Source organism: Sinocyclocheilus anshuiensis, unplaced genomic scaffold (genome assembly GCF_001515605.1).
Source record: "Sinocyclocheilus anshuiensis isolate Anshui unplaced genomic scaffold, SAMN03320099.WGS_v1.1 scaffold292, whole genome shotgun sequence".
NCBI lineage: Eukaryota > Metazoa > Chordata > Actinopteri > Cypriniformes > Cyprinidae > Sinocyclocheilus > Sinocyclocheilus anshuiensis.
Window position 1 is genome coordinate 2274233 of NW_015555757.1, and position 27127 is coordinate 2301359.

General features: G+C 37.7%; 2 protein-coding genes across 2 annotated transcripts; both read left to right on the forward strand.

The window, feature by feature from the left end:
• The first annotated feature begins 1154 nt into the window (after positions 1-1154).
• On the forward strand, positions 1155-17456 carry LOC107673869 (DNA excision repair protein ERCC-6-like). Its single transcript, XM_016467677.1, has 19 exons — positions 1155-1266; positions 2018-2413; positions 2524-2603; positions 3074-3779; positions 5155-5286; positions 5630-5788; positions 7579-7714; positions 8501-8671; positions 9043-9219; positions 12037-12153; positions 12517-12612; positions 13577-13795; positions 14237-14347; positions 14429-14548; positions 14671-14765; positions 15204-15349; positions 15744-16437; positions 16545-16620; positions 16711-17456. The coding sequence occupies exons 2-19, from the start codon at positions 2028-2030 to the stop codon at positions 17131-17133; spliced, it is 4044 nt and encodes a 1347-aa protein (XP_016323163.1). The 5' UTR covers positions 1155-1266; positions 2018-2027; the 3' UTR covers positions 17134-17456.
• A 2425-nt stretch (positions 17457-19881) lies between these two features.
• On the forward strand, positions 19882-24337 carry LOC107673892 (dorsal root ganglia homeobox protein-like). The gene is made up of 6 exons (XM_016467700.1): positions 19882-19944; positions 20567-20667; positions 21241-21342; positions 23014-23183; positions 23273-23385; positions 23932-24337. Exons 1-6 carry the CDS (start codon positions 19887-19889, stop codon positions 24261-24263), a joined length of 876 nt encoding a protein of 291 aa, XP_016323186.1. The 5' UTR covers positions 19882-19886; the 3' UTR covers positions 24264-24337.
• Positions 24338-27127: the final 2790 nt, after the last annotated feature.

The window sequence follows — 27127 nt, forward strand, 5'->3', positions numbered from 1 at the left end:
TAAACTCTGCAGGACACCGGCCCTCCAGGACCGAGTTTGGACAGCCCTGCTATAAGACAAGTAGGCTACAAAAGAGCATTCAGAAAAAGAAAAAAAAACATTCAGAAGAGGAGATTAATCAAACACTGGATATATCAGTTAGTACCTCAGTAATCCCATGTTGACACAATGCCATAAATATAATATCATTTCTTTTAGGCTTTTGGAAGAAAACAAACATACGGGAGTGGAAAACCTGTCATATGGAAGAAGACCTCTGGTGGCAAACTCAAGGACCAAGAACAATTGAATTTGGCTGGCATGATATCAACAGGAAAATAAGTAACCAAGTATCAAAGTTGTGCACACCAAGCACAGGATATTATGGAATGGTCGTTTTCCTGATCGCTTGCTTTGATGTGTCACAAACACTGTCATTCATACTATTTAACAGCGCCATTGAGGAAAGAAAATAAACAGGATTGGAAAACGCAATATAAAACTATTATTGGCCTACTTGCGGGGATTGGTTGTTTTCACACGTCCATGTTTTTCCTTCGCCTTTAAACGGCACATTGCAGATGTTTCTTGCTTTAGCAGCTCTAACAGATACGAGGCAGTAATCGAAGTCTGGGAGTCAATAATATTAAGCAGTTCGCTTCCGCCATCTACAGTTCATTCACCAGTATTACAGTAATTCTAATACAAAAGCAAGCCTCAGCCGAATCAACACACTAAACAAGAGAGAAATTGTTATTTCTTTGTTTTTTTTTAATCCCTTAATAATGTTGAAAGCTTTAATTGTAAAATAAACATTTTATGAAGAGGGTTACCATGGATTCATGGAAGGGATTGTGACACTGACCTATATTATCCAGATCAGTGGATTGAAAACATTCTGATCTCAAGAGGGCGCTGTATGATCTTGTAAAGTGTCCATTAAGTGGCAACGTTGGCATGTTTGCCTACTACATAATGTTTTAAACATATAAAAAAGGTCAATAAACTGATAATAATGGTTGCCATTATTAATTTCTGCACAACATAAAAAAAAACTCTTACTTTCACTGTACGTCCGCTACTGACTTTTATTTTGACACGTTTTCTCAGCCTGTGACATTTATACGGTGCCTTGAACTTTCTCCCTTCACAGTTTAATATGCATTGATTGTGTATAACAAGCTCACATGCTAGCTATATAGTAGTACACAGCAAAACTAAAACGAGATCTTAATGGATTTTACGTTAAACGAATAAATCATTTAAAAGAGTCGGGTCGTTGTGAAGGTTTGTTTTTTATTGTGCTTTTTAAAAGTCGTGAGATGAGTTGAAGGCTAACAACTGCTAGCAGTTAGCATTTAGCACACAAGCCTATACTATTAGACAAGTCACTATTTAAGTCGTTTTCAATTTGAAAGGGAATAATCAAATATCAATATAACCACATTTGTCTTCAAATTAATCCATTCATCACGTTGTTATTGTGTGTTTGACATTCGTGGCTGTTGTAGTGTTCAGTTATTGTGTATGTCGTTATGTTCTTCCTGTTGAAAAAAAAACAGCATATGCTGGTTAGGTATGTTTTGATGCTGGTTTATGCTGGTCCTTTGCTGGTTTAAACTGGTCCTTTGCTGGTTTAAGCTGGTCCTTTGCTGGTTTATGCTGGTTCTTTGCTGGTTTATGCTGGTCATGTGCTGGCAAAAGACCAGCATGGACCAGCTTAAACCAGCAACGGACCAGCAAAGGACCAGCTTAGACCAGCAAAGGACCAGTTTAAACCAGCATCCCAGCGTCAAAACATACCTAACCAGCATATGCTGTTTTTTTTCAACAGGGTTGACAGTTACTGTAATTGTTCAGTACAGATGCTTTAACCATTTTACAGAGATATGTACAACAGAAAATACATTTTAAAATGTAATTTGTTATATAAGCCATTATAATTCAAGGGTTTCCCTGTTATTAAAGTACTTTTACTTTGGTGTCTAAGTAACCAAACATGTCCACGATTACAGTCTTAGATCATCCCTATTCACAGCTACTTGGCAATGCCAGTAGAAGGTAACAAGGACCAGGCCCTGGCTCCTCTGTCCAGCCCGGTCAGTGCCCTTACTCCTGGAGTCCAACAAGACAATGGCCTTTCCATCCCGGGAAGCAGTAAGGAAGAGCCAGCGGCTACATGTCCGGAGAATGTTGGTTCACAGAATCCTAGGAAATCACAGGCCCTGCTCCTGATCAACCGTCAGGAGATCCGGTCAGTAGACTTCAACTCTCAGGCTGCTGAACTGCAGGGATTGGGAGTGGATGTGTACGACCAAGATGTTCTCGAGCAAGGTGTGTTGCAGCAGGTGGATAAGGCCATTCAGGAGGCCAACCAGGCTGCGGCTAAAGCTGAGGCTGAGAAAGAATATGAATACGTACTGGATGACGTCAGGTGAATTTATGCTTTCTTTGTTGATCTTGAAACAGTGTACATTATGTATGTCTGTCAAAGGATGAAGTTAAAAGCTAAATATAATGTAGTTGGTTTGTAATGCATTTCAGGTCATGTACAACTGCTTTGAAACACATCAACAAAATTTTAGAGCAGTTAACCCCTCATGCTGCCTCTAGCAAGGACATCAGTCGGAAAATTGAGTGAATACTTTCCGTACCCACTGTATATATATATTTTTTTTTTTCACTAGATATTATTTTCTAGACATAAAAACCTCTCAGCATATTGTCAATTTATGAGAACTGACTCAGTGAGCTGAAATAAATTATAATACTTACAATTATGGTTGTTAATATTATATTACATTTATTTAACATTTAAAAAATAGTTGTAAATAATGCACAGTTTATGATCACAATAAATGCTACACATACAATTTAAATGTTCAAAAATTCTTTATGCTAAGTGTTTTCAGAGCTTATTTATTTATTCATTCATTCATGAAAAACAATTTCTACACATTTAAACAAAATGTTACAGAATGCCTGCATCATGGAAAGTTAATTTCCCTTATTGTCTTTCTTCAGTGTTTGCTTTAATATGCTTTTGTGGGCCTAATAGTGGTACTATTCTACACTCTTTGTTTGTTTCTGTTAGAACCAGGCCCATCCACCTTGGGCAGCATGCTTATGCCAGCTCAGGAGTCCGGGTGGGAAGAGCTCATCCGCACAGGTCACATGACCCCCTTCGGTTCACGGATCCCTCAGAAGCATGAGAAGAAAGAGCCTCGAAAGATTATGCTCAGTGAGAACTCCGGATTCGACAAGTACCTTGCTGACCAAGCCATGTTAGCGGATAGCAGAAAGAGACCCATCTTAAAGAAAAAGATTACTAAGAAGAACTCAGCACGGACCACGGATGGCAAAGTGCAAAAGAACAAATCCCTCTCCAGCAAAGATAAGAAGCTCCAAAAGCATATGCGTAAACTCCAGAGGACTGCTCTGAAGGCTCACCCCAAAGCCTTGCCTAAGGTGGAGAAGGAGCCACCCCGAGCCAGGAGGAGGAAAGGCGATGGAGAGCAGATGTCCGACAGCGAGGGTTCAGAGTACGTCCCGAATGATGAGCTGATGGATCCTGAGGAACCAGAGAGAGATGATGATGAGTTCTGGGTGGATGAAGATGAAGAATACCAACTTAAACCATACAAGAAGGAGGACCAGGCCAAAACCAGGAAGCCCAAGAAGGAGGATGAGAGCGATGAGTACATTCCTAGCAGCTCAGAGGATGAAGACTCACAGAAAGGCAAAAAAGTCAAAAAATGTAAAGATGATGGAGATTTTGAGTATTACAGGCAAAGGATTAGGTAAGTTTAGTCTGAATCCATTATTTCCTAAACTGTCACAATCATTACAGTCAAAGGCCATTCATATGTTTAGTTACTTTGCCTAGCATGTATGCTAGAACAGATAGCCTAATCCACTGATGAGATTGGCAGCTGTTCCTTGACTAAGCAAATTCTATACCTATTCATATTTTCTCATTATGGTATGCATGTATTTATTCCAGTGTTAACATGCAAATAGATGGAAGCAAACCTAACAAGATTTATGCATTTGTATTTATAGTAAGCAAATTGAGTTGGCATACACTCTCTCTCCATAGTTTCTCTGCTCTGGTTGGTTTAAATGCGAATGCGACTACTCATTTCTGCTACAGTGTAGCGCAAGCAATGCTGAGCGGTGGAGGAAAGGGGGGAAAAGCGTAATTAACTGAACCAATGCTTAGTCTTGACTTAATTACAAGTGCAGTCTCGGAAGCCCCAGATAAAGGGAACAGTTTCATTGCGGAGTGACAGGACCAACCCCAAATGAAGATGGATTTTTTTTCCCTACACTCCTCTCTGTGTACCTTTCTTGGGGAGCTCAAACTCCTAATTGTCTGTATCAATCTTAATTTGCCTTTCTGACGACACTGCCACTAACTGCTGTAGCTTTCCCTGAAGCCAGAAGTGGGTCAATTAAATCTGGCCTGCTGGAGTGAGGGGCAGAGGAAGGGAAAGGTCTCTCGCTCTCTCTCTCTCATCGGTTTCCATCTTTGTCTGTCTGTAGTTCTTTGGCTAGGAAATTAAAAACCTGCCTGTACCTTGCAAACTTTCCTGTAGGAGGCATCTTTAACGGAGTCAGTTGTGAAATCAATTAAATTTATATATATTTTACATGATGTGTATTAGAAATTAGAAACAAGTAATTTGAAAACGAATCAATATGAAACATTTTGTAGTTTGTTGAAAAATAAAACTAAAATAAAGATATTTATACTTTTGATAGCAGTTTCTTGATTCTGTGATCCAAATATTTTTCACAAATAAAGAAATAGTTAAAACATGACTAAAAAGGAAGTACACTCGGTAATCTGTAAAAGTCTGTGAGCACTGGGAATCATATTAAGGTAACTCTAATTTTTCATATGGTCCACAGTGAATGTAACATAGCGGCAAACCGGATATAGCTCAGCTTAGTTTGAAATCAACTAGTTCAAGATCAGCCAAAAAAACTATTTGGCCAATGGGATCATTACAAAATGCCAAATATTGACAAGGCTGATATATATCGGTCAACAACTACTCATGCTTAATGCTGATTGGTCTGTATTGGTGAATGTTCAGTGATAATGTGCTGATTCAAAGGGCCTCAAGTTGACGCCTGTAATGGTATTGTTGTGGTTTTGTCTTCTTGCAGGAAGTGGAAAAGGCAAAGACTTCGTGAAAAAGAGGCGAAGAGAGAAGCAGGAGAGGATGAGTCCGAGGAGAGTGACGCAGAGTTTGATGAAGGATTTAAAATGCCTGGTTTCCTCTGGAAGAAACTCTTTAAGTATGGCTCAACACAAATCACACATAACTCTCTTAATGAAAGAAAATAATCAATAAGTCATGGTTTTCTTGCACATGCATGTACAATGGGAAATATTAACTGTGTAAAAAAAAAATGTTATGAGTCCCGAAAGCTGAGCTGTGAAGGAGGGGAGGGGTGAAGTGCTTTAGACTTCTGTTGTGTTCTGGTTGTGTTTTACAGCACATCAACTGGGCAACACTTATGGCCCATTTATCCAGAATCAATAGTGATAATGGCCCTATGATTAATTCATCAGCCACTGTGTTTGTATTTGTGCTGGATCTGCGTTTTGTGCGACAAAACGTTTGCTTTTGTTGTCCAGGTATCAGCAGACAGGTGTCAGGTGGATGTGGGAACTGCACTGCCAGCAAGCAGGAGGTATTCTGGGAGACGAGATGGGCCTGGGCAAGACCATCCAGATAATTGCCTTCCTGGCAGGCCTGAGCTACAGCAAGCTAAAAACACGTGGCTCCAATTACAGGCAAGGGACTCCACATGGTCATACATTTTTAGTTTGTATATCTACTGTATTTATGGAAATCTGTTTCAGCTTCAGAATAAAAAAAGGATTTTATAAGTAATCAAAAAGTAATTGATATATTAATATATTATTAATAAACGTCTTTTATATTCCCATTTTAAACTTTATCTTAAAATTCCTTTTTATTTAATATCTTAAAATCTAAATTTAATCTAAGGTAGAAATGGGCTTCCATAATAATTGTACCTACTCTCTTTCTTCATTCTGTCTTTTCTTTGAGTCTTGTCCTTTCCAAAACATGCTCATCGTCATCATCAGCCACCCAGTCACACATGCACACATACATGTGTACAAACACACATAAACACAGACATCAGCCGTCTCCCCCACCCCTCCCAGACTCAAGAGTCTCAATTGCGATGAATATTTCAGCAGCTGGATTTCTGGTGGAGAGAGGTTTGGCGTGAATTATTAAAGATGTTTCAATTATGATATTCCTCTAATTCTCTTAGCGGCATGAAGGAGAAACAAGGACGTGACATGAAAGAGAGACTGCTCATTGGGCAGGGAGAGTGGAAAATTAAACATGTTTAAAGTAGTGCCTTTTTACTTTTTTTGCTTTTCTAGCCATACACACTTGAAGTGGAGGCCCTCCTGGATGGTCAATAAGCTGTCTGGCGTCGCCCATCCGCAAATTGATTGTTTGCAAACTCAATTATGGCTCGCTATCAATGGCTTTCACAATCTGGAATATCATATCAAGCCGTAATGCTCCCAAAGCCATTTAGTGCATTTCGTCAGTTCATCTTTTTTAGTGAACACTCACATAGAGAGGAAGAGCAGAACAGCTGTGGTGTAAGCTCATGGGGTTCATCACCTTGAAGGTAATGTGTGTAATTGCAAGTAAAACATTTGTAGGTGGATTTTACCAAAAAGGACTATGGATAATAACTAAGCCAATAATGGTATTGACACAAAACTCATTGCGATGTGCATGACATCACTGAAGTCACATGGTGATTCAGTAACCGGTCTGATGGATTCAGTGAAAGGTTGCTCTACAAGATGCTTTTGAATCACTAAAACAAACTGACTCATAAGAGTCATTTGTTCATGAATCATTTTATGCTGGTTATGTGTTTTTGAATGAAAACCTCAAGGACAACTCTAGAAAGCCGTTTCTTAACATTGTTTTGCAGTAGACTGCAAACTCACATTCACAACATAGCTTATATGTATATTTATTTCATAAATGTATATTATTTACTTTTTTATATATACATATATGTAATTTATTCGCGTGATGGATTCAGTGTCACAGAAATGATTGTAATATACTAATTTAGTGCTCAATAAATATTTCTTATTAAAAATAATAAAAAATAGTTGTGCTGCTTAATATTTTTATGGAAACTTATTTTTATTTGATTGAAAGTAAAAATAAAAAGCATTTATTTGAATTAAGATATCTTGTGTGTCATTAATGTCTTTACTGTCACGTTTGATAAATTTAATGCATCCTTGCTTAATAAACATATTGATTTCTTTTTAAAAAGTCATCATGACCCAAACTTTTCAACGGTATCATCTATTTATTTATTTATTTATTTATTTATTGCTTTGCCACTGAAGAAAGTGGGGCTGGAATTATATTTAATTGAAAGCTTTTGTTTACCCCATATGAACACCAGATGACTTGTTGCATATTAAAAAACCTAGTACATATTAAAACTAGTAATCCAACTCTCATAGTTCCCCCAGTGTTGTGACCACATTCTCCTCTCATGTAGGTATGCTGGATTGGGGCCCACGGTCATTGTGTGCCCGGCTACAGTCATGCATCAGTGGGTGAAGGAGTTCCACACTTGGTGGCCTCCATTCCGTGTTGCTGTCCTCCATGACACGGGCTCCTTCACCAGCAAAAAGGTGAGTCACGCTTTCCTGGAGCTGAGAACATCCATTCTTGAGACTTCCATAATGTAAACGGTTTTGTTCCACTCTGTATGTAATCTCAACACCCAAACTTTTCCATAAAAAGAAGCTACATGACAACAAGATTAAGATGAACTGTGTCACTTCGGCCTGTAATGTTTATGCCAGCGTGAGATTTTCCCCTTGTCAGCACATATCCTAGTGTGTGGAGTCGAATTGGCTCCAAGGAAATGTTAAATTAATTAAAGCTAAGGTAGCAGGAGCTGCTGTGGGGCGGCTGTGAAGCGTTTACTGTGAGTGGTCTTCACTGCCCCCCTCCCCATCCTGCCTGACACAGTGATTAATGGAGGTTGTTGTCTGGCAGTCCGTGCTTTGCCCTCTAGGTGGAGAGTTGGTCTCAAGAGCTTGTGGAAGAGAGACAGAGGAACGTTTATGCAGCGTTGGCACCTAATGATACTGCCTTCACGCTAACACTAACACTCCTGTAGAGCAGATGTACCTGATTAATTGGCTACAAAGTAAAAAAAAAGTGTGGAGGGGGGGCTGGGAACAGAGGTTAGTTGCTTTGCACGTCTATAATTGGAACACACTTGAGACCGTTCATGTGAGACATCAAAGCAGACGTATAGACTAGTCGTTCTGATGAAGACGGTATCGCCAGGGGCCTGAGACCGGCAACCTATCGCAATTTCCTCAATTTGATTAACAGCCAAAAAAGACATTGTTGTGCGAGCGAGTTTACTTTCTTTTAGGTTTCACTCCTTTATTCCTCATTTTCAGGAGAAGCTCATCCCGGAAATAGTGGCGAGTCACGGCATCCTCATCACTTCCTACTCATACATCCGTATTATGCAAGATTACATCCAGAAGTACGACTGGCATTACGTCATCCTGGATGAGGGCCACAAAATTAGGAACCCCAATGCTGGGGTTACTATGGCATGCAAGCAGGTGACCGTTGCTTTCTTTATTACAGATTTCTTCATTTTATAATCAAGCTGTCAATTGAAGTCTCGGGGGTATCGCAAAAGAACACAAGTAAAGCTAGTAGACCTTTAAGGAATGATCTTTGTTTAGTGTGTATCTAATTATATGAGCTCCAGTGCTATTGATCGATATATTAAAAAATATATATTGGAAATTTTGCTACACTTTGATTTGGTATTAAATAAACTGAAACTAATGGAGCTTTAAAACCAAATCCATCATAAAAGGGGCTTTATTGTCAAGTAGTATCTAACTGCTTGTGCAGATCAGCTCTAAAACTATTTTGATCTCGTAAAGTATGAAGGATTGTCACTGATTTCTGTTTCTGTACACAGTTCCGGACACCCCACTGTTTTATCCTCTCTGGCTCACCCATGCAGAACAACCTCAAAGAGCTGTGGTCGCTTTTTGACTTCGTGTTTCCAGGGAAGCTGGGGACTCTGGCCATCTTCCTGGAGCAGTTCTCCGTGCCCATTACCATGGGAGGATACGCTAATGCGTCTCCAGTGCAGGTGAACCACTCATCACCCAGAGCTTACTGATCAATGCAGTTCAAATTCTCTTATTCATATATAAGCCTATAATTTACATCAAATATAACTGCGTAATGAACACAGAACACATGTATATTACACAGAGATGGAAGTGGCTGTATTAATTCAAAGGCATATAAAAAAATTCTAACAGCATAGTGATAGCTGTATGGTGAATGGAATCTAGACGCGCCATTATTAGGAAAGCTTTTTAATAGCACACTTACTTTATGGATTTCATTTCCGAACTGCTTTAAAAGGCTATTGATGTTTCCTCTGCCAATAATAAAAACCTTTACTAATTATTAATGTTATTAAATGGTTGTAGATAGCTAAACCCTGGCTCATGGCGCTCTCTCCTTTCCCAGCTGTCTGCACAGTCCTGCTGATCAGCCTCATACGTTCATAAATTTAGTTTTAGTGGATATCCATTTGAGAAATGAGAGAAGTTTTTACAATCTTGCAATTGGAATTTACACTTTATGCAGTATGCATTTCTTTGCACGAAAAATATATATATGAAAAGTGAACTAACATCCATCCAGTGCACTATTTAAAATCACTTTGCACTCACATGTATCTGACTCCCAGCTATGGAGTTTTTAATTTAGTGATCAAACACCCTTATTTCATGATAATATTTTGTAATGATCATTTAAGTCGGACTAATTTTCATATTGTTTGTCATAAATCAACATCTCAGGAAAATGTTATGGGGTTTCAAATCAAAATAGGACTTTCTGTTATTAAACAGGATATCAATTTCATACATGTCCACTTTAGAGGACACCAGGACTTAAAGCATGTTTATTACGCATTTTGGGAGACACAACAAGTGAATATGGAAAGAAATTATATAAGATATGATAATGAAAATCTTGCCAATTATTACACTTCTTTTTCATTACATGTTGCCCCAAAAACACATTAATATGCAAATTAGATACAGTGTTTAGATACATTGTATATAATGGAAAAATCCTGTTTAGGGCCATTTTACACACATATTGCAGAAAGCAAAATGGTATATCAAATCATTCTGTTATATCTTTCATAGCATAGTTGAGAATCATCTTTATACAAAGTTTGGTATAAAAAATAAAAATTGATTGGTGATTAAAAGAAATCCCACTGTTTTTGCATTTTCATGTCTATTCATGTCTTTTTATTTATTTTTTTTTAAAAACAGGACTTTTTAAAGTCCTAGTGTCCTCTAGAGGACATAGCATAGCATATGAATAAAATATATCATTAACTAATTAAAATATTAACATATTTTTCAAAAATTTTATTTTTCCATTTTTTTTCTTATTCTCAGACAAAGTAATTACGTAAAAATAATAAATTCACAAAACTTTTTTTGTCTGGTATTCAGGAGGATATATGTGTGTTTGTGAAATATTCTTTCTTTAAAAAACATGGGTTCTTTCAGAAGTCTTCTTTAAAAATCTGGGTTTCAGAATTTAAATCTGGAGAAAAAACATTCAGGATTTTGAGAACGACAACATTATGACATTAGACATTTAAACAACATTTTGCTAATTCTTTTATAATTATGCATGCAGCTTTTACATCTTTATATATTGAGAAACTACATGTAATATTTGTACTTTTAAAAATTAATTTGTTATATTGCTGGACCATTTAAAATTAAACAGTGGCGGGAAAGGGGTTTTTAAAAATTGTTGACAAAAATAAAAAAAGAAAGAAAGAAAAGAATGATGGCTTACAAGTCCAGAAAGAAGGAAACATGAAGACTTGAGCACTTTTGCAGCCAGCTTCATTACTGAAGCATATGCTGTATCACTATTTATTCACACTTCTCTCTCTGTATCTCTCTCTCTCTGTTGTCCTCTCAAATGGGCCCTAATCCGGGCTCGTTGTATGCCCTGCAGTGTTGTGGTTCAACTGCAGGCTTTCTTTTGATCTGCAAACCCCTTTAAATTACAGCTAAATGGCGTTTGGCCTAACGCTGGATCAGGAGAACATTATTGATAAAAGAGTGCAGCCCCCCTCTGGAGTCCAGCAGCACTCTTATGAATCTTTAATGTTTCAATTTGCTGATAGGAGGAGAGAAAGAGAACAAGCGGCTGTTGACATGCCTCAGGACACACAAATTTGTTTGCCTTTCATAAAGTGTATTGAAGTGGATGCTTGTTAATTAGCCAAAAACATAAATAGATTTTAGTTGGTGTGTTTGCTTGCAAAAAGTTTAAATATACACACTGCTGTTTAAAAGTTTGGGGTCTGTACATTTTTTTTTGTTTTTGAAAGAAGTGTCTTGAAAGACCCTTACCATGCATTTAAGATGCATTTATTTGACAAATACAGTAAAAAAAAAAAACAGCCATATTTGAAATATTACAATTTAAAATAACCTTTTTATTATTCTACATTTTATATTTTAAAATGTAATTTATTCCTGTGATGGCAAAGCTGATTTTTCAGAAGCAATTACTGCAGACCTCAGTGTCACATGATCCTTCAGAAATCATTCTAATATGCTGATTTGGTGCTCAAGAAACATTTCTTTTTTCATTTTTATTTTCAATGATAAAAACACCTGTGCTGCTTAATATTTTTGTGCAAACTGTGGTACTTCATAATTCTTTGATGACTAAAGTAAAAAAAAAACAGCATTTATTTGAAAATAGAAACATTAACATTATAAGCGCCTTTGTCACTAGCCATTTTAGACTTTTTGAGTCTAAGTACTATCAACCGTTTTCATGTTGCAGGGGAATGTTGTTAATGATTTGTTGCTAATGGTTTTATTTTTTAATTTCTATTCCTCAGGTCCAGACAGCCTATAAATGTGCTTGTGTTCTTCGTGACACGATTAACCCTTACCTGCTGAGAAGAATGAAGGCTGATGTGAAAGCAAACCTCTCGTTACCTAACAAAAATGAACAGGTGCCCATACAATACATATAACAAATAAATCTATACTCCACTATTTGTCTGTGCATTCCTTGCATGACAACAGCACAGCTGTGAGTAAGAGATTGCTTTTAGTAACTTGCATTTCAGACACAGTTTGGCCAGTTATTTTGTAACTCTGTTTTCTCTTAAAAAATTCTAAATGAAGCCAGAGCATCAAGCTTTATGTCACCAAGCAATTCCAGAAGATCAGAGAGATGCAAACATTGAAACTTCCTACTCTTGTTTTAACTGTTGAATAATTATTTTATATATTTTATAATAATTATTAAATATATGTTGCCTTCCATCAGAACATTAAAAATTACAGCCTATAATGTTTTATTGTCCGAACAGGTCCTGTTCTGCAGATTAACAGAAGATCAGCGGCAGGTTTACCAGAATTTTCTGGACTCCAAGGAGGTTTATCAGATTCTGAATGGAGACATGCGGGTAAAGGATCCATGTGTGAAACACTAATGTGATTGTTTAAAATGGATGATCTTCTGTTCTTCACATATTCATTATCCATTTATTTGAGAGCAGTTACAGGCTGTATCATTATATGCTCACATACATGTTTAAAAGCCTGTAGAGAGAAACATTTAAAGAGGTTCAGGAATTTGTAGTGAAATGTTTGAACACTCCAATTGTATTAGTGGGATTCAAACATCAAAATCTAATTGAAACTAAAACTAAGTTTCAGGGGTTTTTTATCATGTAAAATGAATAAGATACACAGTATGTATGATTCACCATTAATTGTTGGTCGCTAAAAAAAGCTAATTTGCAAATCATGCTGGAGAACATGATCATCAAGTTTTAAGCTTTTAAAATACTCACTTGTACTAACTTAGAAAGATGTAAAAGTGGACTTTTGAACTGCACTTTTTGTTAATAATATGTGTACAGATATATTTTCTTTGTTGATAATTACCTTGTCACAAGCATGCAGAATCTCTTTTCATTGATAAATGTTGTGTCAGCCTTATACAGCTGTTAAGATGCTTGTTGCATTAAAACAAAAAACAGTCCCTGTGATCTATTGACTCTCTTTATGTGTGAAGTGTCACAGCAAGGAGAAGCTCCTTTATACAAACTATTCATCACAATGCTCCAAATGTGTTTTGTGCAGGCAAAAGCTGTGGGTTGCAGAGCAGTTTACAAACCCCTCTTATGTGGTCACAAACTCCATTAAGCCACATATATAATGCAAAGACTGCTGCATTTACTTCAAGGAAGAGACTTTACTTTGCTCTGGTCAATTACCATCATTAAATTAACCAGGTTTATTAATATTAAGATTTGTGTTTGCTATTGCTCATAAGGAAAGGGAACTGTTTTTCTTCCTCCATTAAATGTATATTAACATATCCATCCGGTGTATTAATCTCAATTCCCCACCCTGTGGTTCTAGGTTTTCTCAGGCCTCATAGCTCTGAGGAAGATCTGCAACCACCCGGATCTGTTCACAGGAGGGCCCCGGTTGCTCCGGGGCATCCCTGATGAGCAGCTGACTGAGGAGGAGCACTTCGGCTACTGGAAACGCTCTGGGAAGATGATTGTGGTGGAGTCACTGCTGCGCCTGTGGTTCAAACAGGGACACCGAGTTTTGCTTTTCACCCAATCCAGGCAGGTCAGTAAGAAAGGAGTGACGAAAATAAGGATAGAAAAAAAATGTTTGCAGTATGGCAATGATATGATCGGTGGATTTTAGGCAAATCCATCCAAATAGATCCATCAGGCCGTCATTGAAGTAAAGATGTGCGAATAAACCAACAGTATTGATGGACAAGCTGCACTTTCACTATCTCCAGCAGCACCACTAAAGGACCAATAAAGTTATGATGTCATTTTGCCCTCTAATAGAATTCATTAGGAGATCTTATTGCATTGTAGGGCGTCTGTCAGGGCCCAGCTGTCTTTGTTCAATAGAAATGAGATTTGGCTTCAGAGAGAACCTAAAACCCACACAGTTGGTACTTCTGTACATGTAATATTAATCTCACTTAATCCTATTAGCACTAATCCTGTTCTCAATGCTCTGTCTGAAACCATTTCTCCCACACACACACAGATGCTGGAGATCTTGGAGGTGTTCGTGAGGGAGAATGGCTTCTCGTATCTCAAAATGGACGGCACTACTACCATTGGGTCCAGACAGCCTCTGATCACTCAGTACAACCAAGTGAACAAGATCACGGTGCCTGTTTTACGCTCTCTGTGATGGTTAAGGAGCTTTTAAATCAACAGGGTTTTTTTTTTCCAGAACAAAGACATCTTCATCTTCCTTCTGACAACAAGAGTTGGAGGTTTGGGAGTTAATTTGACTGGAGCCAATAGGGTTGTAATCTACGACCCAGACTGGAACCCCAGCACGGACATTCAGGTCGGCCAAAGCAGTATCTTGCATCTAGAACGCATGTTCTCACTGTATCTGATGCAAACTATTCTTCTTAAAGCGTGCAGCGCTGAACGGTATTGATGTGAACTGTTGACCTCTTCCTGTAGGCTCGTGAGCGTGCCTGGAGGATTGGGCAGAAGCAGCAGGTGACGGTTTACAGGCTGCTGACAGCTGGAACAATTGAGGAGAAGATTTACCACAGGTTAGTTTCCTAGGATTGGGCATTGAGATGGAGCTGGTAATGGTGAGGAGGACTATTATAATCCATAATGTCCTACTTCTGTCTGCAGGCGCTCAATATACAGTATTTGAAATGCATTATTTTTTTAATTAGATATCAACACAATTAATTGTAACTAATTGTAGACTAGTCGTAGACTACTGGGTTATTTGTAGTGAGGCGATGGGAATTTGGAAAGGACTGTGAAGAGCAAGATTGTTTGCATATTAATTTTGCAATTTCGAACTAACCCGAGACGCAATGTATTTGTTAAGCAAATAAACCATCCAGCAGGGTGAGATTGTGGCGTGTCAGTGTTTAGGATATAAAGGAAATAATTCAGAAAATGTGGGACTAGGGTGTATCATAACGATGATTTAAAAAAAAAAAAAGTACAGTATTTCTTGTTTCTTTCCATAGACAAATCTTCAAACAGTTTCTCACCAACCGAGTGCTAAAAGATCCTAAGCAGAGGCGGTTTTTCAAGTCTAATGACATTTATGAACTTTTCACGCTGAGCAATCCTGACGGCTCCCAGGGAACAGAAACCAGCGCAATATTTGCAGGTAATTCATGGATATATTAACAATTTGAACATATTTTCTTTGCAAGAACAGCTCTGTTCATTTGGCTGATTTCACAAAGAGAACATGTGTTGAAATCATTGTAAATACCATTTAAAAAAAAATTTTTTTGGTACACTGTCAGGGGCAGTACCCTTAAAGAGACAACTTTGTACCTCGACTACCCCGAAAAGATGCATATTATTATCTTGAGGTTGTAATATGTGCCCTTAAGTTACTACAATTAACCATTTAGGGATAAATAAGATACATAGTTGACCTTTGCACCAGTGAAAAGCAGTTTCACCCCTGAAGTTACTTTTTTAGCACATTTTTTCCTGAGAGTGTAGATACGTAGCTCTATTAAATTGTGATGTCTTTTTTTCTTATTTTATAGGCACAGGGTCAGATGTGCAGGTTCCAAAAAGACACAAGACCTCCTGTCCTTCTCAGGGAACCTCCAGACCATCATCGTCTACTTCATCTGCATTTTGTGTTGACGACCAAGATAACACATCTCTGTCAGGAAGCAGAAACGCTACCTCAGCCAATGGTCTCTCAAACACCAATGCTTCTGGGTTGCAGAGCAATAGACTTGAACCTCATTCCACTGCTGATCGTTTGACAAACAGCATTAGTAAAGATCATTCTTCTGCGAACAGCCCTCAAAAGCACAGAGAGAAGAAAAAGCACTGTGAAACGCCAGAAAAGGACACTTTATCCTCAGACAGACACAAGCGCAAGCATAAAAACCGCAAGCACTCTGAAGATGCTAAGTTTGAAGGCTGTCGCATTTCTCACCTGGTGAAGAAACGGAGGTACAAGAAAGAGGAAAATGAGAAAGAGGAGCAGGAAAAAAATGAGAAAAAGAGTGACGATTATGTTCTAGCCAAACTCTTTAAAAAATCAGGGATCCACAGCGTCATGAAGCACGACACCATCATGGAGGCATCGAACCCGGATTATGTACTTGTGGAAGCCGAAGCCAATAGGGTTGCGAAGGATGCACTGAGAGCTCTGAAGATCTCCAGACAAAACTGCAGGCTTTCTTTCTCAAGAGGGTCAACAACAGCAACCCCACCTCCAGTCAAGTATGTCTATTTTGATTTTATTAAACTGAATTGAAATGAAAAATAATGTGTATTGTAATATTATCAAATTTTAATACATTTAAGTAAATATTAAATTTTGCTTTTAGGAGGTTTGGGCATAAGAAAAACTCACTTCTGTCTCAGTCGTCTGGGACAATGGCAAAAGCAGCAGAGAAATGCAAGGTATGTCTATAAGGATACAATATCCTTTTAACCCCCAAAAGAATAATAAATGGTTGTTGGGCACTCATGTTGTTGTTTTTTTTAATATAGGATGCAGATATTACAAAGTCAGTTGTAAAGAAACCAGGATCTGCTGCTCACTTCAGTGGTGAAGGAGCGCAGGAGGAGTCTGGTTCTCTCTCCTCATCTTCTCTCCTTGCTAGAATGAGGGCCAGGAATCATCTCAATCAACCCCAGAGACAAGAGGATGAGGAAGAGGGAGAGAGAGAGTCTGCTGCCGTGAATGCTACCCCTACAGAACACGATGAGCTTCTGGTTGACCTGAGGAACTTTGTGGCCTTCCAAGCTCAGGTGGATGGCCAGGCGAGCACCAAGGAGATCCTGGAGTGCTTCACCCCGAGACTCACATCCACACAAACACCAGTGTTCAGAGAACTGCTGAGGAATATTTGTGAGTTCCATAGACTTCCTGGACAGGAAGGGATGTGGAAGCTTAAAGCTGACTACAGGTAGACGGACCAGAGCATATTAAAAACTATTAACTGAGAAGCTCCAAATGGAATATATACCTCACACTTGGGAACAGGTGATCCGAGGCATCAGTTATTTTAAGATTACAAAATGTGTAAATGCAATTCATTTCAATAAACCTCCTAGAACTTTCCAGGTTGCCTGCAAAAAGTACAAAAGAATTGTATTGGCCCTATTATTGTAAAACACTCCTATTGTATGAAAAAAATGTGATGTCATCCTATTGTTGGTTTTTGTAAAATTCCTGGAAATTACTTGAACTTGGAAATCTCTTGAAAATGTGTTATTCATGCAATTATTGTTGAGACCAGTACTTTTTTCTATACTATATTATAATATATATTACAGTGTTATTGTAATACTGCTGTAATTTTCTTTTTATTTTATCATTCACTCAATTATTGGTACTCTGTTCTACCAATAATTTGGCAATAATGGAAAATGTACATTTTACATAGGGTTTCTACCCTATAAAGGTGCTTGGTGCCGATTTGTTTCCAAGACATTTTAGTAAGTGGAGGTGATTTTGAAACTTATAAAATCAACATTATTTAATGTCTTGAGAGTATCTACCTCTGCCTTTCACTTACTATTTGTTCACTGAGAACAAATTAGATCTAATGTAATTGCAATGTGTAAAGCCAGTGATGGAGTTGAGGGAATACTGTACACATTTTAACAATTAAATGGATTCATTAAAGGTTACCCAATAAGCATCATCCTTTAGATCGACTCCTTAGTACATTTTATTAATATGATCTAGGAAATTTAATGCATCACTAGATGATGAGCCAGATACACCACCTCACAGGGGCTTATTGGATCTCATTTTGAAAAGAACTACGATTGTCTGTTGTTGCACATTAATCACAATGCCATGGCCTCTCAGGGACAGGCTTTTATTTCTTGTAAGTTAATGTGTCTAAGAAATTAGTGTTCGTTGTATATTGTTTGTCAATGCGAGTTAGCACACGAGCAATTAAAAATGAATATTTTCAAAAATACTTCTGCAATTGCAAAACATTTTTTTTTAATTAGTGCTTTTGTTAAAATACATTTCTCTTCAAATGAGAGCGAATAAATCGTTAAATTAACTAACTGCAAAATGCTTTTTGATACGATATAAAACAAAGAGTTGAATTTATTCACTGCTCTATTCGAGTTTTCGACCATTAAAACGTTCTATTCGTTTTCTATTCGTTTCTAATAATAATTTACTTATTAATTTGTAGTCTATTAATCAAAAAGTTATTTTTAATGTTGGATATTTGTGCGCAAGCTGTCCTGTCGCCGACCAGGGTACTGAACGTTTTTCTTTTCTTTTTTGTCTTTTCTTTTCTCATGAGGCCTCATGCACACAATTATTCTGTTAGTTAAAAATTAAAAACGGCAATTATTCAGTCGCACGTGCACTCTAAAGATATGTTTTAAATAGAGCGCTTTATGACACTTATTTTATCTGGCACATATACTGCTGTAATACACTCCCAGTCAGACTCTCACGGTCGTAAAAATCATTTGATCTATAGGTTTGATCAATTTAAATATATCTCCGTTCCGTATAATATTACAAATGTCAAGAAGTTATACAGAGCTCGTCCCCCAGTTTCCGATGCATTTTGACGAGATCATAACACCAACTTTATTTTCAGCGGTGCATAAATTAATTACACGCATTTAATAACTAAAATATCATTATATTCCCCTCTTAATATCATAAACGTTCTACGCCAGGGAAGCACTAATAGTGCAGGGGGCCATAACAGGCTATTATCCTTGTGTAATGCTATTAGAGAACCAATTATGCACCATTACACTTGCTTTTTTGCAGTTTATGTGATTTCATCCAATACCGTCCTGCACTTCAAAATTTCAGCTGCTACTCGGAGCCTCATTTCCAGCAGCAGAGGAGCGGCGGTGTCTGCGCGCGGCGTCCCGCGTGCGTTTTAAAAGTAATTGAAAGGGTCCCGCTGCATATCATTTACACGAGAGTGGGAAATAAATCCTTGGACCCCTTGCTGTGAACAAAATCAAAATGTGGACCTGCGAGCGCGCAGCCAGTGGATTCTCGTATAAAGTGGACCCCTAACCCATATAATGAGCAATTACTGGTCTGACAGCCAATTTTAAATTCAAAAACAGTCATCTAGATTTTTAATATAAAAAGCAACTGTGTAAAAAAAGTGCATCGTGCTTGTGCCCGTGTTTGTGATTTGGGAATATTCATGCATGCGTGCATCGAGCTAAAGTTTCGGAGTATTAATGCCTTGGAGGATTTTGACGTTTCCACCACGTGCGCAAGCCGGTTGGCCGCGGAAAACCTATCCAAATGACTTGAAAACGAAAATCTGATTAATTGCAATTACGTGGGAGATTATAAAGGCAAGTGTTGTCATGCTGTAAACAGTCACAAAGACATCTGGTCACTCCCTCCTTATGCGCGAGAGAGCGGATAAACTGAAGCGCTCAGTGATTGACGGTGGGAGAGCGATTGCTCTGCTGAGGTTGAGCTGGAGACACGAGAATAGCGATTGCATAAAGACCATCTATTGGTGCAGATGCTTTTTTACTTTATGCGCTTCAAATCGGTTGCAGAAACGTATTAGCATTGTTCAAAGTTATCTTTTTCAGACGCATGCGATTGCAGTAATAGTTGGCGAGCATTACGTTAACGCTTGGCCATTTTTTTCTTTGCAGCGTGAACTATTCTCTCCACTCGCAAAGCACCGGGAAACATGTTTTACTTTCACTGTCCTCCACAGTTAGAGGGAGAGTGCTGCAGGACCAACACATGTAAGTGTGATTGATTTCTTCTGTAAGAATGGGCTTTCATCTAAAATGTTAACTTTGTAGGCTAATTATATAGCTATTAATTGAAAAAAATATTGAAACGCTTTCTGTGGCAGTTTATAGTTCCATAGTTGACCTTCATAATGTGCATTATATTTGAAAATCAAAGTTACTTAATAATTAGCCTAGGCCTATGTTTGTGTTTGTTTTATGGTGTTTAATATTTTGCCACATGCACTCTAACAAATGCTGGGTTAAATACAACCCAGTGCTGGGTAAAATAGGGACAAACCCAGCACTGGGTTGTATTTAACCCAGCATTTTTTAGAGTGTGGTAACGTGATCGAGGAGCTTGACAGCCGCCCAGCTGAGACTTTTTGTTGCAGTCTGTCTGAGAACAGATGTTAGATGTCATGCCTTTCAACTGGCATTTTGTTGGTCACGGTTTCTCATTGTGTCAAGCGATAATTCAGGTCTCTAGCAGATGAATGCAATAAATCAACTGTTCCCTGTGAATTAGTGCATCACGATTAAGTGAGAGGCATTTTTGTGAGAGGCAAAAATGTATGTTTTTATCCTATATAAATGTTATATTTTAAAAGTGTCGCGTTACTGTTTTAAATAGTGAACACAAATGGGTTTGGGAATCACGCCTCTGGAGACTTTGATGACGGTTTTCTGCGCAGAAAACAACGCAGAAACAGGACGACCTTCACTTTACAACAGGTATCAAGTCAGTGAGGAGCAAGATTTCCGGCGGATACAAAATAGAACCACTGTTCTCAAACTTATTTACTTTGTAATGTTGTTTTATAAACGTCCTGTGTTTCTATTCAAATTTGTTTTGGACTAGGCATGCTGTGTGTAGATGCACATAAACATACATTTATATGGCGAAGATATCGCCTTTTAGAAGTAAACTTGTTGTTTTATGTGTAAAGCAAAAACCAATCATTTGCTTATTTAGGTTAAACATTCACACGACAAAATGTAAGACATCAGGAAAGGCCGAAGAGCTTAGGCCTGTTTTCATTTGAACATATTTGTTTCAACATCCATTCAAAGTGTCCCAACAATTCCTGTTATTTGTAACGCATTTTTAAATCAGTAATTGAAATGTAGTCGAAAAAGTGTAATGACTTTTCTACCACTTAAGGCAGCAGTTAAACAATGTTACAGTTTTACAGTGCACTATATATATAATTATTAATTCTCAGCAAACGCAAGGAATACAAGATATTTCTTTCTGAATTATGATGCATAAATTCAAGAAATGAATATGTCAAATATGTTTTACAGTTGGAGGCTTTGGAGGCGGTTTTTGCACAGACCCACTATCCAGACGTGTTTACGAGAGAAGAGCTGGCTATGAAAATCAACCTAACAGAGGCTCGTGTCCAGGTGAGACATTTTCCACAACTGTCCTGATCCAGAGATGTAACGAATAGATCACACAAAATGCGCACCGAGCACGTTTGGCCAAAGAAAGTAAATGAAGCCACTCTGTCATTTCCGTGATGCGCTTTAATAACATCAACATAATGTAGAATATTAGATTAGGTTGATTAATCGGTCATTCATAATTAACTAGTGGTAATGTTCTACACTAATTTGCCCTCGTCTCTAAGGTATAAAAAGTGCTTAGATACACTGCCATTTCCGTGTTTCAGCAAATGGAGAGAGGGTGCAGTGCGTTTCGAACAAGACAAACGTCCCAAGAACGATTTTGCTCGGTTATAAAGCGCTCATGCACCTGAAACCTCCGATTTCATATTCTGCGGCATTGCAAAACATCCGTGGTAATATCAAGTTGGCCACATGTAATTGCATTCAATGTGTCTGTATGTAATTTCCTGCATTCCAGATTTGCTTTTGGGTTTCCTTCTGAGCTCAGATCTAATTGTGGGGAATATAATAGTTTCCCTTTTGTTCCCCAGGGTCATCTTACTATCGCTTAAAACCAATGACTGCGACGCGATAATGGAATTCGCTACTGTAAATTAGGGATTGTAAACAAATTATTTCTCTCTAATCGGATTACCCGATTCCCATTATTAAATCTGAACATGAATCGGTCGCAGCATGCAGGGATATTAAACTTACATTATTATTAGGAAATAAATTTTCTTTTTGTTGTAGTATAGTGGGCGCCCACCGTTTTTAAAGTGTCAATTGGCTTGTGCTGCATTAAGAACAAACTGCAAATTGAGATTAATGGTGCAATTATGGAGCATTCAGTGCTGGGGGATCATGACTTCTAGCTGGAAGGTGCAAGGGTGAGATAATGTTGCCACAATTACATTGTGAATATTGTTGTCCTGCCAGTAAACTGTTGTTTCATATTATGTGGAGAGAGCAGCTATATGTGTGTGGCGTTTTGTTTGTTCGCATCATTGTACCTTTGCACAATGCTGGCCAGGCGCTGGAGATATGGCTGCATTATGCAACCTTTCCCATTCAAATATGATTAATGCGTTAGAGAGCACAGACTTAATCGAATCTGATGTTGTCAAACAATCACTAAATAGAGAAATAAACGACTTCATCATGGTTCTCTCTCAGAAGCAGGGAGACTGTCAGTAGGAAGTCATTAAAAAATGATAATGAAAAATTGCTCAATTAAATGTTGTTATAGGCAATGACCTTCATTCAATTAACATACAAGAACTTCACTGCATATGCTCAGCAATTGTGTTCGTGAAGTTTCAAATAAGTCACTGCTTGTTGGATTCTGCAGCACATTTCGGAAATCAGCACTGGGTGTAAATAATCATTCTAATAATTATGCAACTGCTACTTAACAAGTGACATTTTATATTGGGTTTCAGCAGAGGTGGGTTTCACCCCAAAAATTTAAATTCTGTAATTTATTCACCCTCATGCTGTATGACTTTTTTTCTTCTGTGGAACACAGATGTTAGGCAAAAGATGGCTAACATCTCCTTTCCGCAGAATAAATCAATTCACAGGTGACAAAACAAAAATGACAAAACAGAATTTTTATTTTTAATCAAACTGAGAGAGAATATTACTCATTATTACTCAGTTTTTTATACTGTGCTTTCTCTTTAGGTGTGGTTCCAAAATCGAAGGGCAAAGTGGAGAAAAACAGAGAGAGGAACTTCAGACCAGGAGGGAAGCAAAGAACAAATGAGTGAAGGCATCCCTCCTGCACGAAACCTCAACCAGTCTCCTGTTGACCACGGCAGAAATAAGAAAGAACCAATGGAACTACAGCACAAGTGTGTGGATCATCAAATTAAATGTCCACATGGATATATGTTTGTTTTTGTCAAGAGATATAATGCCAAATTCTTTCCTTTATCCACAGTATTAACAGAGTGGTGGGTTCAGGTGGACCTTTTTTCCCATCTTGTCTGCCCGGGACTCTGCTGAACACAGCCACTTACGCACAAGCCCTTTCACAAGTGGCAACTTTAAAAGGTAAGATCCAGGATCTACTGGATGTCATCATGGAAACGTGTCAGATAGGTTTGATATATATATATTTTTTTGTTACTGCAACTGATGTGGATGAAACTACAACATATTGTTATCATATTTTGTTGTCTCTGTATATATATATATATGTATATATATATATATATATATAAATATTTAGAAACATAGATAGATTGCATTACCTTATGAGACCTTATTATAACAAATGAGACCTTATTGTAAAGTGTTACCAATTGACAGATAGATAGATAGATAGATAGATAGATAGATAGATAGATAGATAGATAGATAGATAGATCTATAGTTCTATCTGCATTCTGAGCGGTTTTGAGATATTGAGCTTCAAAGTTTTTGCATTCCATATACTTTATAGATAGAACCTTTTTTTCTGAAAAAGTCTGAAAAATGTACACAACTTAAAAAACATCACATGATGTAAATAAGTTGTCACAGAATAAGAATATGTGAATAACTCAATTTTGACAAAAATGACTGCCACATTATGACACACTCTTCTGCTCTCATTAGGAAGTCCACTGTGTTCCTGCTGTGTGCCTGACCCAATGGGCCTCTCCTTCCTGCCACCATATGGGTGCCAGAGTAACCGGACAGCCAGTGTCGCAGCCCTGCGGATGAAGGCCAGGGAACATTCGGAGGCAGTGCTGCAGTCAGCCAACCTGCTGGGGGCAGGGTCTACAACCGGGACTGGAGCAGGTCCAGGGGTCGGGCTGGGCCAAAGCACTGTTTCTGTGGGAGGAAGCGATTCCAGTCCTAACTCCGGTACCTCTAAGATCACATCAATACGGAGAACTCCAGACAAACATCTGCACTGCCAAAAGGAGGGTCCGGATAAGAAATGAAGGCGTCTTGTTTTTTTTTTTTTTTCCTAATTTGAGGACACACTTTGGACGAAGGATTTATAATCAAACATTGACTGCCTGCTGCCTCTTTTTTGAGAGCACTGACATACCCCGGACAGGACGGTGTTAAGTGCAATCCCTTGTTGCGTATTTTGCGTGTATGTGTCAAACTATTAATTCAGCTGTAATTTTTCCTCTCCTCATTCACTTTTACTCATGATTCTTGCCTTTGGTTTTCCCTGTTCGGGTGTATGTGGGTGCTGTAATTCAGTTTTTGTGGCGGAATGACTTTTGAACATGCTGTGTGGTAAAAGAAGACTCCCTGGTTGCCAATGTGAACTTATTTAATTTTTCACAATCCACTTGGATGTTTGACTTGTGTACTGTGAAGTCAGGTGGTGATTGACATTCTGCACTGTATCAAGATATATGCCATGCTGAAATATAAATGTACTATTGTGAAATAATATATGTAAGATAATAATCAAGGACAGAACTGTATATTAAGTGGATTGTCATGTTTTATGATAAGATCCGGGTAACTCTTATTCATGCTGATGTGATGGTAACTGACATCTCTCTTGTCATCACATCTGTACATCCATGATAGACTGCAAGATTTCAGACACTGGTCCTGTTTTGACATGTTCCATAAAACAATTAAACATGTAGGCAATCATGTACATCTCCTGTTGCCTATTGCTCATACCATCTGGCTATGATCAATTATTAATTAGTTCACAAGCGGTAGAGCTGCAAAAAATGGAAGCAATGGTTGGTCTTATTATTTATTTACCTTAACGTTCATCATGACTTTCTCAGTTCTTTAAATTTTTTTTATACTAAAAAATACAAACAAAACCACAATGTTTTAGATTGTCAGTGCTATTATATGATGAGGAAAAGGCATTTAGGAGAATACGAACCATCAAATAGGTTATTAAAAGCAAACGTGAGTACTGGTTTTCAAAGAAACACAGCAATATTGGAAAAGCAACATAGTTTAAGAACACTTCACTGCTACCTTTGAAAAGAAGTTGGACTGATTAAATTCTCGTCCTTGAGGATTTTCAGGAAATTACTTTTGATAGTCAATAACACAATTGAGTAAACTGCACACACATTAGCATTAATAATTGATGTTGAATTATGTATTATCACAAAGTAGTGATTTAATTATTCATGATGTGACACCCTGGTGACAAAGCAGAGCCAGATAATGTCAAAAGTCTTGCCTGATGAAACAGTGCAGCTTGGCATTTGCATTGTTTGGTGACAATAATATATGCTTTGTTCAAAATATGTGTAAAAATATGGTATTATTTAAATTGAACTTTCAAACAAAGAAAACTCTTTTTTTTATTTTTTATTTTTTTGCTACAAATAATATGAACGATGACAATAATAGAAAATTAGACTATTATAATATATACAAATAAGGTTAGAGAAAATTAAGTTTGACCAGGCCGCAATATTATTAATTAGCTGGTGTGGCATCATCTCCATATAACAAGCAGAATTACTATTACTCATAACATGACATTAAGTGCGAAACATGAAAATTCTCATATCACACAACACATGCAAACAGATGGAAGAATGCACTGAATCTACAAAATATACTGAAAATAACTGTACATGTGCTCCATACTCAAACTAGTTCAAATTAGTTGTGCTGTTTTTAATGCCAGATTTTATACATTTGGATGAACTATACAGGTACATCTAAAGTATAGATAAGTCTTGCATATAAAATATTATTAAATAAAGATTAAAAATGTATACACTCTAAAAAATGCTGGGTTAAATACAACACAGCGCTGGGTAAAATATGGACAACCCCAGTGGTTGGGTTAAATGTTTTACCCAACCTTCTGGGTAGTTTTATTTAACTTAACTATTGTTTAAAAATTACTATATGACTGGCTTAAAATAAACCCAAGATAGGTTGTAAATTTAAAATCAGACACATAATTACTAGAGTAATCTGCAATAATCAAAAGGTGAACATTTATTAATAAGCAATTAACATTTTTTATTATTTGATTATCAATTATTGAACATATTGAACTAATAAATGTTCATTTATTTAACATATAAATAAATGTTAATTTCCAACCTATTTTGGGTTCATTTATAGTATTTTTTTAATCAGTATAGTTGAGTTAAATAAAACTTCCCAGAAGGTTGGGTTAAACATTTAACCCAACATAAAGATGAAACAATGTCTAAACTTAAATATTAAATCAGAAATCCTCTCTAAATATTTAATTATGCAAAGTGACGAACAAAGCAGAACTAATTAAGATCACGTGGCAACTGATAGAGTCCTACGTTATGACTGATTAGGGGAGCACACATATTGTGCTTTTTTTAATTGATGTATTTTTATCACTCTTCTGTCATCAAACAAAGAGATCACCTGGTCCAGCTCATAACACTACTGTCACGGAACTGGGTGTGTGGAGGCAGGCAGGACGACGAGGACGACAAGGATTCCAATAATGACATTTATTGTAGACACAACAAGGCAGGTTCAGGTAGGTGAGACACACACTCGGGGTAACATTAACAATAACCGACACCAATGCTCAGACAGACAGGAACTAATATGGGGTGAATAATTAGAGGCAGACAGGTGAGCACAATGACGGTGATTAACTAATGATTAGACGGGCTAAACCAACACAAAGGCAAGAAACCATAACAAACAGTCCACAGGGGCGTTACAGTACTCCCCCCTCCCGGAAGGTGCATCCTCGCACCGTAGAAACAGAGGGAGGGGCGGAGGGGGACTAGGAGGAGGATCGTCCAACGGCGGCGGAGCAGGTGGTGGAGGAGCCCGAGGCGGAGATTCGGGAGGC